This window comes from Myxocyprinus asiaticus, chromosome 38 (assembly GCF_019703515.2).
Source record: "Myxocyprinus asiaticus isolate MX2 ecotype Aquarium Trade chromosome 38, UBuf_Myxa_2, whole genome shotgun sequence".
NCBI lineage: Eukaryota > Metazoa > Chordata > Actinopteri > Cypriniformes > Catostomidae > Myxocyprinus > Myxocyprinus asiaticus.
Window position 1 is genome coordinate 27149822 of NC_059381.1, and position 15286 is coordinate 27165107.

The following is a 15286-nucleotide window of genomic DNA, read 5'->3' on the forward strand; positions in this document are numbered from 1 at the left end:
TTAAAATTTCTCCTATTGAGTTTTATTGAAAAAACAGCAGCACACAGGCTTGGAATGACATGAAGGCTAAAATTTAAAAACTTATTTAAAAAATTTACATTTTTGGTGAATTATTACTTTAACATAGAGATAAGTTTTACTACAGAACTTTTATTCTAAAGTAGTCTTCTACACAAAAATATTTATATATTAGTCTATTTTTCAATTTCACAACAAAATTCAATCAAATTTGTTTAATTTTTAACAACATAATTACACTGGTGGTCAAAAGTTTGGAATAATGTACAGATTTTGCTCTTATGGAAAGAAATTGGTACTTTTATTCACCAAAGTGGCATTCAACTGATCACAATGTATAGTCAGGACATCAATAACATGAAAAATTACTATTACAATTTGTAAAAAAAAATTCAGAACTTCTTAAACTACTTCAAAGATGTGCAGCAATGACAGCTTTGCAGATCCTTGGCATTCTAGCTGTCAGTTTGTCCAGATACTCAGGTGACATTTCACCCCACACTTCCTGTAGCACTTGCCATAGATGTGACTGTCTTGTTGGGCACTTCTCACGCACCTTACAGTCTAGCTGATCCCACAAAAGCTCAATGGGGTTAAGATCCATAACACTCTTTTCCAATTATCTGTTGTCCAATGTCTGTGTTTCTTTGCCCACTCTAACATTTTCTTTTTGTTTTTCTGTTTCAAAAGTGGCTTTTTCTTTGCAATTCTTCCCATAAGGCCTGCACCCCTGAGTCTTCTCTTTACTGTTGTACATGAAACTGGTGTTGAGCGGGTAGAATTCAATGAAGCTGTCAGCTGAGGACATGTGAGGTGTCTATTTCTCAAACTAGAGACTCTGATGTACTTATCCTCTTGTTTAGTTTTACATATGACCTTCCACATTTCTTTCTGTCCTTGTTAGAGCCAGTTGTCCTTTGTCTTTGAAGACTGTAGTGTACACCTTTGTATGAGATCTTCAGTTTTTTGGCAATTTCAAGCCTTGTATAGCCTTTATTCCTCAAAATAATGATTGACTGATGAGTTTCTAGAGAAAGCTGTTTCTTTTTTGACAATTTTGACCTAATATTGACCTTAAGACTTGCCAGTCTATTGCATACTGTGGAAACTCAAAAACAAACACAAAGACAATGTTAAGCTTCATTTAACGAACCAAATAGCTTTCAACTGTGTTTGATATAATGGCAAGTGATTTTCTAGAACCAAATTAGCAATTTAGCATGATTACTCAAGGATAAGGTGTTGGAGTGATGGCTGCTGGAAATGGGGCCTGTCTAGATTTGATCAAAAATTTATTTTTTCAAATAGTGATGGTGCTGTTTTTTACATCAGTAATGTCCTGACTATACTTTGTGATCAGTTGAATGCCACTTTGGTGAATAAAAGTACCAATTTCCTTCTGAAACGGCAAAATCTGTACTTTATTCCAAACTTTTGGGTGCCAGTGTAGGTTTTTTATTATATCAAAGATAACTCAATTTAATTAAAATAAAATATTTTAAAAAACATTTGAGTGTACTGAAATTACCACTTTAACACTTTGTAATAACTGTACACCTTAAAAACATTTCTCCATTATTACTCAAGGTCTAGCAGGGAGAGGCTTCTCTAAAGCTTTGGGTCTCCTGGAGACTCGCACTAATGAGGTGGTGACAAGGGGTCCCACCTCCAACCTGCAGAAATAGTTTCCATGGTAAATATCTCAAACTGTGCTTTAGTATTTATATGGGTAAGCAATGAATTAGCTCAGGGTAATAATATTGGCCCCTTTGAGAATAATTAGGTGCCAACAGCTATTTTTACAGCCTCTATCAATTGTTCTACAGAAAATTTGTGTTAACAGCTTAGTAAATAAATTCAAGTTTATGATCAAGTTTTAAAATATAAGGTTAAGTCAGGTTAACTGGGCCAAGTAACATATATAGAGAGAGGTAAACAATCCCTTCTTTATAAGATCACGGAGGTGAAAAGCTCATTGTTTAGCCCTTCAAAATACATAAAGAGCAAAGTCTTGCTTTGTCTTGACAGTGAACAGCAAAAGTATTTCAAATGTTGACAAATCAAGAAAAGAACTAAGATGAAAACGGACAAGATTTCACAGCATTCATCAGAGCTGAGGTTAGAGTTTCTTGATGAATCAAAGCAACCCACCAAAAAGAAAAATACATATGTATACTGTGAGCAAAGCACAGGTTTGTTGATTTGTGTGGGCAGGATTTTTCAGATGTTCACTGAAGCCCAACAGGAAGACTGTAACAGTTAAAGGACAGGCAAGGAGGAGGAGGGAACCGGCTGAACAGTCAACAAAGTTTAATGAGAAACTCAAACTTAAAACAACATAAAACAAACATGAACACAGACACACACAACGCGGCCGCGTGTGTCTCTCTCTCTCTCTCGAACCGGCCACTCCGGCTACCCTTTATCGCGCTCTCCCGCTGATCATCTAATTCAGCGCTGGCCGTGCACCCTCACGGCCCGGCCACACCCTCCTCCTCGTAACAAAGACTTAATAAGTAAAACACTGCAAACAGGTGAAATTATGTAACTGCTTTGAGCAAATGAACATGCTGGTTGAGTGGGCTGGAAACAAAGATGAACTTTTTTTGATGCAGTGTCAGTTTCAAAGGAAATTCAGCCTTGAAAATGCACCTCAAGACACTTGCGTTCTGTTTTATTTGTTGCACTGTGTTTGTTTCAGCCCAAGAATGTGATCGGTCTAAATGGCCCATAAGTTCACACCAAATCCATGACAAATTTGCGAGACGAACGTCTGACACAGTACACAGCCCTGTGCAGTAGGTGGAACTGTTGCAGTTCTACAACCATATTTATACTATTTTCCTGCCCAGACCCTTCAGCATTCAGCTGTCAATGCAAGAGATTCATATATTGAACACTGTTAAAGCATTTATTTACCTAATTTGGCATAACTGTTTGATTGTTCTTTCCATGTTTTTGAGGAATATAGAATCGGTCTTCTTTTTATGCGAGTGAGATGAGTAAAGTGTGCTGTTGCATAAATATAGATCTTAAATATATGTTTTAACATTTTGCTATGAGTCCAAACTTCTCTTTTTATAATGCCTGGATTAATGCCTGAATAATATAACACAAGATATAGTGATATAAATACACGTGGAATAATATACTTTAAGACTAACAGGTATAGTATATGTAAAAGGTATAGTATATGTAAAAGGCATAGTTTATGTACAATATTATGCATATTAATATTAAAAATAATATACAAGAAAACACTGGTTCTTGTTTTTTTCTGTATTTAATTATTGCATAATTGTACTGAATTCAGAGTCACTTGTAGTAAAATATTGCATGTAAGTCTTTTCACATTATATTTTACTACGTGCTTAGTCCAAACACATTGCTGATCCTTACATGCTGCTTTTAATGCTAGGGTAGTATAACAGGCACAGTAATATACATATTAATGTACATTAAGACAAAACACTAGATATAATATAAAATGGGAGGTATCAGCACATTACATAAATATTCTAAAAAGAATGTGAATTCTTTATGAATTTTCTAATTTTAAATTTGACAGCCTTAATGAGAATGCCCCTCCCCCTAATACCACCTGCAACATCCTAGCAAGTAAATCATGGTTCATACCCATGGGGTGCCCTTCGATATGTCCCACCCAAACTTCCGTCAACACAAGAAATAAAACAGTGCTTTTCATGCAATTTCAAAGGGTCTTTAAAACAGGTATTTAACCAACCAGACAAGTTGTGGTTAACAAGAATCTTCAGAGGGTCTGAGTCATGCCAATATGTTGTAGATCCTTTTAAGGTCATATGGGAAAGAGGGATGACACACTTGCACATTAACCATAAACCAAGCAAGACGGCTGCGAAGAGAAGGATAAATGCTTAGGAAGTGTAAATATATGAGTGAGTGGGTGAGGAAGTGGAAGCAAGAACTATTTGATAAACACTGTGTGCATGAATAAGAAGGAAATTGAGAGAGCGAGGCAGAAACAGACGAAGGAAATGCGGTGACTAGTGCGAAATATGTCATATATGGCCATAAGTGTTACAGAGGCTGCAAGTTCAGACCAATCAATTTCACATCAACCAGCTCAAGAATTGGCTGGGAATGGAAATGGGGTGATTCTCAAGAAGCCTGTCAAAATGTCCTGGTCATATTTAAATATTAATACAAAAAGAAAATCATGCCAAAATTTAGAATAATTAAGATTTTTTGCATTGTGACATTACTTTCAGGACACTTAAAGGGATAGTTCACCCAAAAATAAAAATTCATAATTTACTTACTTTCATGCCATCCCAGATGTGAATGACTTACTTTCTTCTATAGAACACAAAGATTTTTAAAAGAATATCTCAGCTCTGTACGTCCATATAATGCAAGTGAATGGTGACCAGTACTTTTAAGCTCCAAAATGTACATAAAGGCAGCATAAAATTAATCCATAAGACTCCAGTGGTTTAATTAATGTCTACTTAAGTAATCTAACTGGCTTTCTGTGAGAACAAACCAAAACATAAATCATTTTTCACTGTACATCTTATTACATTCAGGCACGATCATGATTTCAAGCTCGATTACACTTCCTAGAGCTTGATGTAGGCGCAGAGACTGCGCTAAGAAGTGTAATCGAACTTGATCACCAAGCAGACTGTTGATGCCAAGGTTTACACTGAAAAAGGGGTTATATTTTGGTCTGTTCTCATCCAAAACTGATTAGATGTCTTCAGAAGACATGGATTTAACCACTGGAGTTTTATGGATTACTTGAATGCTGCCTTTATGTGCTTTTTGGAGCTTCAAAGTTTTGGTCACCATTCACTTGCATTGTATGGACCTACAGAGCTGAGATATTCTTCTAAAAGTCTTCGTTTGTGTTCAGCAGAAGAAAGTCATACACATCTGGAATGGCATGATGGTGAGTAATTATGAAAATTGTAATTTTTGGGGGTTTCACGCTGCGGTGAAGAGAATATCACATTACCATCTTTTTTTGGCAATACAGTAATAAGAATGCATAAATATATAAGGGGGTAAATAACTGTTGACAATAATTCAAAATTTTCTATATGCAAAATATTATTATAATTTGTTTCTTTTGATTTTAAAGTAAAATAGGTCCAGGACATTTTCTTGACAGGTTTTGTGTGAAACACCCAACAATGCTCAAGTTCAATTTCACTCTAATTGAGCATGCTACACAAGTTTCAAATGATCCAATCATGAACTTATTGGTGGCAGTTATGAGAGGTTTATGTGTAGATTCTTCAAGAAGATCCGTGAGATGTTGATGTTGTATAAACCATAAGACAGGCCTTTAAAAACAGTAATGGAGAGGGCTTATTTGCCACCTGTTACCTAACCATACTTAGGATGAACAAACTGAGGTGGTTAATTTTAGCTGATCCTTAAGGACTGACACAGTGTATGCCATATATTTCATTCAATTACCTAAATCATCTATTACCCCTGATTACTTCAATTTCAGCAGTATGATCAGTAAGGATTTATAAGCTTACTAAGGATATATTGAGCAACAGACTGAGATGCTGACTGTTGGTTGAACGCCTGCTGCTTGAGAAACACACTGGCTGAATCTGTTTCTTGAGCATGTTCTTCGTTATTTACCTGTTTGACGACACTATCTTTCTTATTAAGATCTACAATATGGCGCGTTTTATAAAGAACAGTCTTAATGTTCATAAACAAGATGATCGGTGATTACTCAGTGAACGGGAACGTGAATCAGTCTCCTACGATGATACACCGCAATCTATTCAATAGCTTTGTGCCGTGGGCTTGCTCATTATCTGATATATTCCGAAATATTCCGAGTGTGTTCCGATTCAGTCGGTCACTTACTTTCAGTGATCTTCTGCAATCCCAGCACATCTTCGGGGCTGATTGTTTTGTTCGCGAGCAATTCGTCCTCAGTGGTGACGGGGACCCCCACGTCTGTCGTGTTGCAGCCCTTCTTGACTTTCATGGCCTCGGTTAAATCGGGCTTCGGGTTCGCTTGGCTGCCACGGATGCTGTAGCTGTTGTTGCCGTTACCGGTGTCTCCGCCGCTGCAACTACCGGGATTAACGCCGACGGACTTCTTAGCGCTCGATGGGTCCTGGCTGTTGCCTGTGCTGGTACAAGAATAGCTCATTATCCGTTCCTCCTCCTTCTCCCCCTGCTCCCCCGGTCCAGCAAAGACACAAAACAGTCACCCTCCCCACACCCGAAGGGCTGAGCAGGTCGCCCGCTTTAAAGGTATTTAAATCCTCCTATTCTCCGATCAACGTCGGTTGTCTACACACTCGATCTGAATCTCTCTCGCGCTCCAGCTGCGGGATGTACTACTATACGTCAGAGGGGGCAACAGGCAAAGGCTGTTGTCAGTGGAGTAAATTGTATTATTGGGGGAATACTTCATAATTTATTATAATAAAGATAAAATATGTATAATAAAGATAAACAGTGTATGGCAGGGCTAGTTTGTTTATCTGTTTTGTAGTCTCCCCTGTTTGTCCTGTGGTACGGCCCAAATTGATGCAAACGGCATCAAAGCAACTCGGAAAATCAAAACAATTCAATTGGATGAACTCCGGCAAGTGGAGTCTCTGTGCGGTATACAGCAGAAGGTTTGTGAAAGCGCTGTAAACATTAGCAGCATTATTTATTTAAAATATGAGAAAAATAATAACCTATTGTAAGTATAATTTTTTTCTTCGAAGACGTTTTTGTTTGTTTGTTTGTTTGTTTGTTTCGCAAGACCTTATAATTCCAGCATAAACTGCAGCATTGCTGCGTTGATATTTACAACCACGGTCACAAGTCCACAGGAAACTGATGCGTTGAAGTTTGACAGTCCACGAGAGGACGCCACACGACAGGTTGAAAAAACTTTTGACCGCAGTGACTCGGAAAATTGGGTTTAGTTGTTTTGTGAGATGTTTAGTATCTGGCCTTTATTCCCCATGACTCATATTTATTAAGGTACTTATAAACAGCATTTCATTTATATTAGGGAATGAGCAAATGGGACGTTTACAGAACGTGACTTCTAATCAACTTTATCAAATAGCCTATTTTAATTCAATCATTAACTCGTCATTCAACTATGGGTGCATACCCAGTTGCTTGGTTCAGCCAATTATTATAAACACACTTACATGCAAACCATGTAATCAGTCCCCACACTAAGCAAAAGTTTTCTTTATTACGTGATGTACTAATTAATCTTTAATTAATGTGCTTACTATCATTGAATATCCAGCATCCAAAGAGACAGGAAGAAAAAAGTTAATGTACATTAATAAATTGAATTGATTACAAAAAAACATTTGAATTTAAATGTAATAAAATCCTAAAATAAATAAATAAATAAATAAAAAGTTTTAGTTATGCTCAAAAATATTTTATTAGGTAGAATTTTTTTGGTCTTTACAAGTGCAATCTTACATTTTTTTAAATTTATTTTTGTATTATTATTATTATTATTATTATTATTATTATTCAGTAAATTCAAACAACATTCGTTAAAATGTTATTTTCTGATGACAAACAAAATTAGGATTTTGAAAATGGCCTTCTGCAGGCTACTCCACATTCAATTTTGAGGAAATTGATTTGGTAGATTAGATATTTGTAGGACTTTAAAATGAAACTCAGAACTTTTTTTTTTTTTTTTGAAAGTTGAATCTTTTCCATTTTTCTTCAGTGCGATCTCAGAACGGTTTCACAACCATTTTTCACTTTATACTCCACACACACAAGCTACTGTAAGTATTTTTTCTTCTAAGAGTTTTTTTGTTTTGTTTTGGTTAAACAAAAGCTAATAATTTAATGTCGGTATAAAGTGCTGCAATGACATTTACAACCACTGTCACAAGTCCACAGAAAATAAACATATACTTTTATCATATAAGAGTCTCTATGAATTGCATTTTTAATATGTTTTCCCTCACAGTCTCATAAATAGATCTAGACACAAAAATTGTTTTATGTCCTTGACACAAATTTTATCTGTAAAAGCAGCAGACATTATTAAGATAGCAATGTTCATATGGAGGTAGATTAAGGTTGAGTTGATTAAAAAAAATAAGAAAGAGAGAGTGTATGTGTGTGTAAAAGAGAGCATGCTCATCTCACAGGCCTGCTGAGCTGGCTCGTCTCTTTGTCATCATGGTGTGGCTGCTCTCATCAGCAGAAATACACACACACACACACACACACACACACACACACACACACACACACACACACACACACACACACACACACACACACATATGCGCATGCAGACATTTTTACACACAACCAGAGCTACATTGGACAAACACACACAGAGCTTAACAGATACACACGTTACACACATTTTACACACATACCTCCACTCTGGACATTTTGTTGGCTAAACAATGTGCTGACTGCAGTCTGTGTACAGCCATTGTTTTGAAAAGAGACCTGGGTTGAGGTTTGAGTGGAGTATGAGAAGTCATTTTACAAACTATAAGACATATTTCCTTTTCAAATACTGAAGATACTAAAATGCATGCCACAAGCCTAAATGTTGTTTAGATCTATCAGTGCATCTTTCAATGTAAATATAGTCTGTTGGTTCATATTCTTTTTAAAAATCCACAAATTTTCCCGCTCATTCATTATTTTCACTTGCAATAAGTTGCAACACAATACAATACATTTAAGACATTTAAAGTAATGTCATTAATTAATTTGTCTGGATTTTAATCAAGCAGTATGAGCTTCATCTCTTTTGGAATATACACTGATTAAAAACAGTATTTGTTTTTCCATGCTATAGAAATTGGAAACTGGAAATATATAAATAATCATTATTGTTTAGTATTGTATGCAACAGATTTGATAAGAGAAGTCATTAGTCTGCCTTCGTCCCAGATTGATTCAGGCCTCACTGAATTCAGACCTTGATCTTTGATTTTTAAAAAGTGGACTGATCATCAGGTAGTGTGACATGAGACATGGCTGTGCGGTTGCCACAGGCCTACCTGGCTGCTCATTGGTGGAGATCACATCAATGTGAAGAGTGCACGGAGGAAAGAAAGGACTACAGCTCAGGTCAGAAACAAAAGGTGCCCAAAGCAAAGTGCTGACAGCAGCCCGGGTCTGCGAGTTAGGGAGCTCCATTGATGCAGCGTCTGTATAAATAGCCCCACATATGACTGAACGGGAGACCGCGTGGTGGATTCCCCTCAACGCACATAGCTCATTCTCTCATTGGGTAAGTCACTGTGCCTTTGCCAAATTTAAGACAGATAGTGATTAAACAAGCTAAAAAAACAACAAATTGCATTACATTACAAATGACAAAGCGAACACAGATCCACTGATACAATCAGACATGCTAAATATAATTATGACAAGGCTAATTAATAGAAGATATTTATGCTTCAACAAAGGGACTCAAACAAGATGGCTTTCATTAGTGGAACTGATATGCATTAGACAGGATTCTTCAACACTCACTCTAATTGTTCAAACACTTTCAGGCTTGTCATACATAGACTATCGGTTTAGGACAGACAGCAATAGTGCTTTACATGTTATTGTCTTTGACAGTTTTGCAATTCTACTGTTTATTATCAATGTAGGATAAGACAGGAAGAGTAGAAATACTTGAAAACTTTTTTAATAGGCTTGATCATTATCATGTATAGCATTCTTGTGGTAGAGTGTTACAGATATTTAACAGAGGTCATTGGTCTGTGGACATGGCAGAGTATGATTTGTGAACTGCGTATGTATGAACTCTTCTGACATGATGTCTGATTCCTTTCATACAGGTCAGTCAGCGCTGAGATATCTGAAACAATGGCTCTGACAAACCCTATGTCCATGCCCATGGGACCATGGAAGGTACAGTGATTTATAACTCTTCTAATTTTATTTTTGGGCCAGGCATACCCCAAAGGTACCGATTTTATAGTTTTCTTTGCAACAAAGAGCAACTGATAGCTTAGCAGAAGTAGAAATTCTTTATGTGTTCTAGACTACCCTGCTGGGGAAGAAAAAAAAATCTTTATTGGTCTTCCAGCCTGACCAAGCTGGTTTTCCAGACTGATCTCACAGAGAATTCGGCAACTGGTCAAAAGTTTTGCTGCTGAAATCGGTCTACTAAATTTCCAAATCTTAATTGTGTACCAAAATTTGAACCACTTCCCCCCAGTGGTCGAAGTTGGAAGTGTTGAGCTCCAGTTCTCCAAGTAGTTATAGCTGCAGGCTGGAGACCTCCTAATTGGGGGCAGAATCTCAGAAAGAGGGCGGACCTATCCAAAAGGGGGTGGGTTTACACCAAAAGGGGGTGTCACTTCCACTGAAGGTTAAGGTTAGGGAAAGGGTTAGGTAAGGGGCTCCTTATATGGTGGTTTGGAGCTCCCACCCCTTTTTGGAGCTCTGCCTGCAGCTAAATCCTTCTCAGTTTTTAGGTGAAATGTCCACAGAGTGGCACCAAAAGTGAGTTTTTAGTCGTAAATGATGTAATACAGTCAACAGGAATGCATATTTTTATTAACCCTACTTCCTAACCCAAACCCCAACCCTAAACCTAACTGTCAGTGGAGTAATAAATGTAATTTTAGGAAGAAAATGCAACCTCCGAATCGTGCTTAACATTGTTTATGTGAACGTGATTTCTTCCTTGTTCTCATGGGACAAAAACTTAGTCTCTGAGGTTGCTTGCATAACACGATATCAGTAGACGAAAATGTGTTCACACCTGAATTGAGATGCAAAAATATCTGATTGGGGATGCCGTTTGATCATGTTGGGTTTTTCAGATGGTTTATCTAGTCGGTCATCTGGGCTACCAGTCTGACAATCTGACAAATACTTAAAACCACTCTAAAACCATCAAACTAGACCAGCTTGGTTGTCATCTAAGACCAACAAACCTCCTTAAATGGGTTAAAGCTGCTTTTTGCTGATTCTGAAGTAGCAACATCTACTTTTACAACCATGTTTAAAAATTTTATGTGAATCATGCGACAGAGTTACAAATGTGCTTCCATGTTTTCCAGATTACCGTTTATGACCAGGAGCATTTCCAGGGCAGGCGTTGTGAATTCACCGCTTGCTGCCAGAACATCATGGAGTTCGGAATGGAGACTGTCCGCTCCCTGAAGGTGGAGTGCGGGGCGTGAGTACAAACAAGCATCTTTAATTGCCTGAGAAGATCTCTCTTTCTTTCTCGTTACAACCCCTAATATCTTCTTCTGTCTCTAGCTGGGTGGGTTTTGAGCACACTACCTTCAATGGCCAACAGTTCATCCTGGAGAAGGGAGATTACCCTTGCTGGGAGGCCTGGAGTGGCAGCAATTCTTATCGCATTGAGAGGCTGATGTCCTTTCGCCCCATCTGTTCTGCTGTGAGTAATACCATCTGCACTAGAGACATAAAATACACCCACCAATAAACATTCTGAATAATATTTCTGTACTTTTCTAAACGCTTTTTACATTGGTTTGTCACAGTTAAAAGGAACAGTTCACCCAAAAATAATAATTTTGTCATCATCTACTCTTCATTTAAACCTTTCTTTCTTCCAAGGAACACCTAAGAAGGTTTGGAACAACAACACCATAAGTAAATGATGACAGAATTTTCATTTTTGGGTGAACCATCTCTTTGTTCACCCTCTGGTTAATCATTGACATGAAAGTAACAGTAACCACTGTGTGATAGGGTACTGATTGTTACCATCCATTTGGCATGGCAATGCTTCAAGTTTTTCTTTCTTCATTCTGAAACAGATGCAAAAGGATTCCCGCATGACTCTTTTCGAGTGTGAGAACATGTCTGGAAGACAGTGGGAGGTGTGTGATGACTACCCCTCTCTGCAGGCCATGGGATGGTGTAACAATGAGATTGGCTCCATCAAAGTCATGAGTGGCGCGTAAGTATGATTGCTCAAATGCCTTAAATCTCATATTTTGACTCTTCCTTCAAATTCAAAATGTAAAAATTAGCACTTGTGTTTCTTAGGGCGAGTTAGCTTTGTATCTTTTTGCTCCTCGAGGCACCATTTGGGGTTCCTCAGATACTACACTGGAGGAACCCTCTGAAGAACCATTAGACGCCCTTTCAGTTCTATGAAAAATGTACTCTTAGCTTCTGTAAGTACTCTAAATAGACTATCAATGGTTCCTTCAGTAATCCCATCATAAGAGATAGGTATTTCTTACAACATATGAGAAGAGGTTTTCAAAGCTCTTGAAATAAATACTGAAGTTACCGGAGAACATAAATAGGATATTTAAGGCTCCTTTAAAGGGTGGCTAGATGGTGGCTTTATTTTTGAAAAGGCAGGGACAATGTCAATCTTTAAGATATCAAATACTCCACTTGGCCTCCATGGTTACATGCTGCCTCTGTGTTGCCTTCCATTTTCACTAGCTTTGTATGCTACCAGTATCCCGGTTACCGTGGCTACCAGTACATTATGGAGTGTGACTGCCACGGAGGAGAGTACAGGCACTACAGGGAGTACGGTTGCCACGCTCAGACCCCCCAGATCCAGTCAATCCGCAGGATCCAGCATTGAGATGATCCTTGCTGTGTCCTTCTTCCTTTTCTTCCCCTCTTCCTCCTTCTGACCCCTTATTTTCTCCACTTCCTCTATCCCTCCATTTCCAGCCATGCAAGATGGTTTGTTGACAAGGATGGCTGGTTTACTGGTGCTACACCAATGTAACAAGTCCACAGCACTTTTTTACCCACTACATGAGGAAAGAGAGACAAACTATTGACAGCAGGAACGATGACAGAAAAAAAAGAAGAAAAAGTCCTGTATGGTTACAGCTGAATGGACGTGGTGTGATGAGAAGCCGCAAAGTTGCTCTTCTTCCGTCATGACTATCATCATGATCATAGCCATTGCAGTTTTCATGGTCAACTTCTGTACGATGTTTGATGAATAAAGAAAATGAGCATAAAACCAAAGACAAAAAAAAAAACAAACAGAATAATTTATATCAACTGACTGTTTTGTGTGGATTTTCCCAGCAATGAACATTTGAACAAACACTGAACTCTCCAAGAGAAAAGGGATGTTCACAGAAGTCATGGTCAAAGACGTTTTTAGAAAGATGGGCATAAAATTGAAAACAAAAATTTAAAATTCAACATTTACATTAACACTAATGTAAAATGGGGAGGATGCCTAGTATGAATCAGCAGCATTCAGTACAAACTATATCAACACATAGATGAGCCTGCAAGTGTAATTGTCAGTTTGGCTATATGTCAAGGTATTTTTGAAAAAATAAAAAACATAAAAATAATGTAATGTAAATTGTACACCTCATGAGTTCCAAAGCTGCTTTATCAAGATATAAGTGACTGTAATGAAGAGTATAAGTAAGAAATGTGGGGGAACAAAACCCAAAAAGAACTCAAACCATTTGACAATATATAAAAGTACATTTTTAAAACATTTAAAAACCTTTTTAAAGAGTTTTCATTAAAAAAAAGAAAATTGATTAAAACTATTTTTACATTTAACTTAAAACCCCTTAAACTCTGCTGGCAGGTCCAAAGGGGGGCGCTATATTGCGATAAAAGTTTACGCTTAAAACTGTAAAGTCCCTGTATACATAAGTCAGCCATATGAGCCATATCATTTGAAAACTTAGAATCTTAGCTTTTCAGAAAATACCATCACTTTTGCATTTATGTTACATAAAATAACAAAACAAGGGCTGAAATCATTTGCGTCGCAAATAAGCCCCACCTAGAGGTAATGGGATATAAATATTTATATGAAAATAAAAGTCTACTTTTACATACTACTTAAATGGACAAGTCATATATCAAATGAAAGCTCTCATTCGCAGCAATGTGATTATACAGTTTATTTTGTTGTCCTAATACCACAGCTTGAAAGATTTTCAAATAAATCACAAAGTGAAATATGATTTCTGTAAGTCATCAAATACAAGCGTCTCTTTTAAGCGACAATCATTGCTGCTGTAAGCCCCAAGTAGTCAAAAACATTATATCTGCTCTTACCTTAGGCAGTTTTCTAAAAAAAAAAAAATTCCTTTTTTACTTATCAGTGAGATTGCTTGGCTGAATAATCCAATGTTAATCTTGGGTGTCCAGAAAAAAATATACCATCCAGCAGGAAAAGCATGCTAAAAAAATAATCAGAAAAATATGTTTTCGACTATTGATGATAAAATGTTATAGATCATCATAAAGTGGAGGATCTCAGTCTAATGACACCTAGATTAAGCTTCTAGTCCACTCAGAGATATTCAATTAAACAATGAGGGTGGTGCATGAACTGAAAATTAGACTGAATGTCTATTGATCAGCACATCTGTGAGGGCTAAAATGCATTAGAGTGCCACCTACATTTCAGATCTGGATTTTGCTTACAAAGTTAGAACAACAACAATTTTTTTTTTAACTTTCTGTTTATCATAAGATTAGAAACACATACAATATTATTTATGAATAATTGGAGTCATATATGAATATATTTTCTAATTAGGCTATGGTATAATTGTTAAACATGCAGATTTTATTATTTAATTGAGAGACTACATCAATATTTGTAAAATAATAATAGCATGTCATACAGCATGACTAAACAGCAAACAGCAACAAAAGCTAAAGGGTGATTACAAATTTGAAACTCTTAAACTCTTTAATGTTGATCAGTTAAGCACCTAAAATACAGACTTTTTTCTTACAGGTAAATTTTAAACTAGGCCTAAATGATGTTGAAATTGGTTTTGAAAACATAAGTTTTTAGGCACGTTATTTTGGCAACCACCCAACAAGAATGTTGGTTTGACCCTGCCCCCGGTGCAAACCAATTTTGTACTAATTATGCCAAGTGGAAAATATTAGTGTCTCTAATTATTACTCAGAGGGTTTAAGCTGCTCTGGGGCGAGTTGATCATGGCACAACAAAAAGAAAACTAACAATAAGATGACAGTTCAAAAGGATTTATTAACACAAAGTTCTCAAGGCAAAGGTAAGGCGCACCTGGCTGGAGAAGGCAAAGTCAAGCGAGCCACTGGACTAATGAAAGAGTGTGTTCGTATGATGGGTGTGTGCATTGTGGAAGTCAGGAGCAATCCGAAGAGAGTCCATTGAAGCTGGTGTGGTGCGAAGCAAAGCCCAGAAGATAACTCCCCCGAGAGGCAGGCAGAGACCAAAGAATCCTCCTCCACAGGAACTGGGCACCGAACTGGCAAAGGCGACAGCAAATGGGTA

General features: G+C 37.2%; 2 protein-coding genes across 3 annotated transcripts in view; one reads left to right on the top strand and one right to left on the bottom strand.

The window, feature by feature from the left end:
• Positions 1-6369, bottom strand: part of LOC127429195 (protein unc-119 homolog A-like) — a 32937-nt gene extending 26568 nt beyond the window's left edge. Inside the window, exon 1 of one of the 2 annotated variants that reach the window (XM_051678070.1) lies at positions 5896-6363. In XM_051678070.1, the coding sequence (XP_051534030.1) occupies positions 5896-6187 (292 nt within the window). In that variant the 5' untranslated portion in view covers positions 6188-6363. Of the gene's footprint in view, positions 1-5895 lie in introns of both variants that reach the window. The other variant, XM_051678071.1, reaches the window with a different exon arrangement.
• Positions 6370-9197: 2828 nt separating this feature from the next.
• Positions 9198-13017, top strand: LOC127429198 (beta-crystallin A3-like). The gene is made up of 6 exons (XM_051678074.1): positions 9198-9283; positions 9846-9918; positions 11079-11197; positions 11284-11425; positions 11811-11953; positions 12454-13017. The coding sequence occupies exons 2-6, from the start codon at positions 9874-9876 to the stop codon at positions 12599-12601; spliced, it is 597 nt and encodes a 198-aa protein (XP_051534034.1). The 5' UTR covers positions 9198-9283; positions 9846-9873; the 3' UTR covers positions 12602-13017.
• The last annotated feature ends 2269 nt before the right edge of the window (positions 13018-15286 follow it).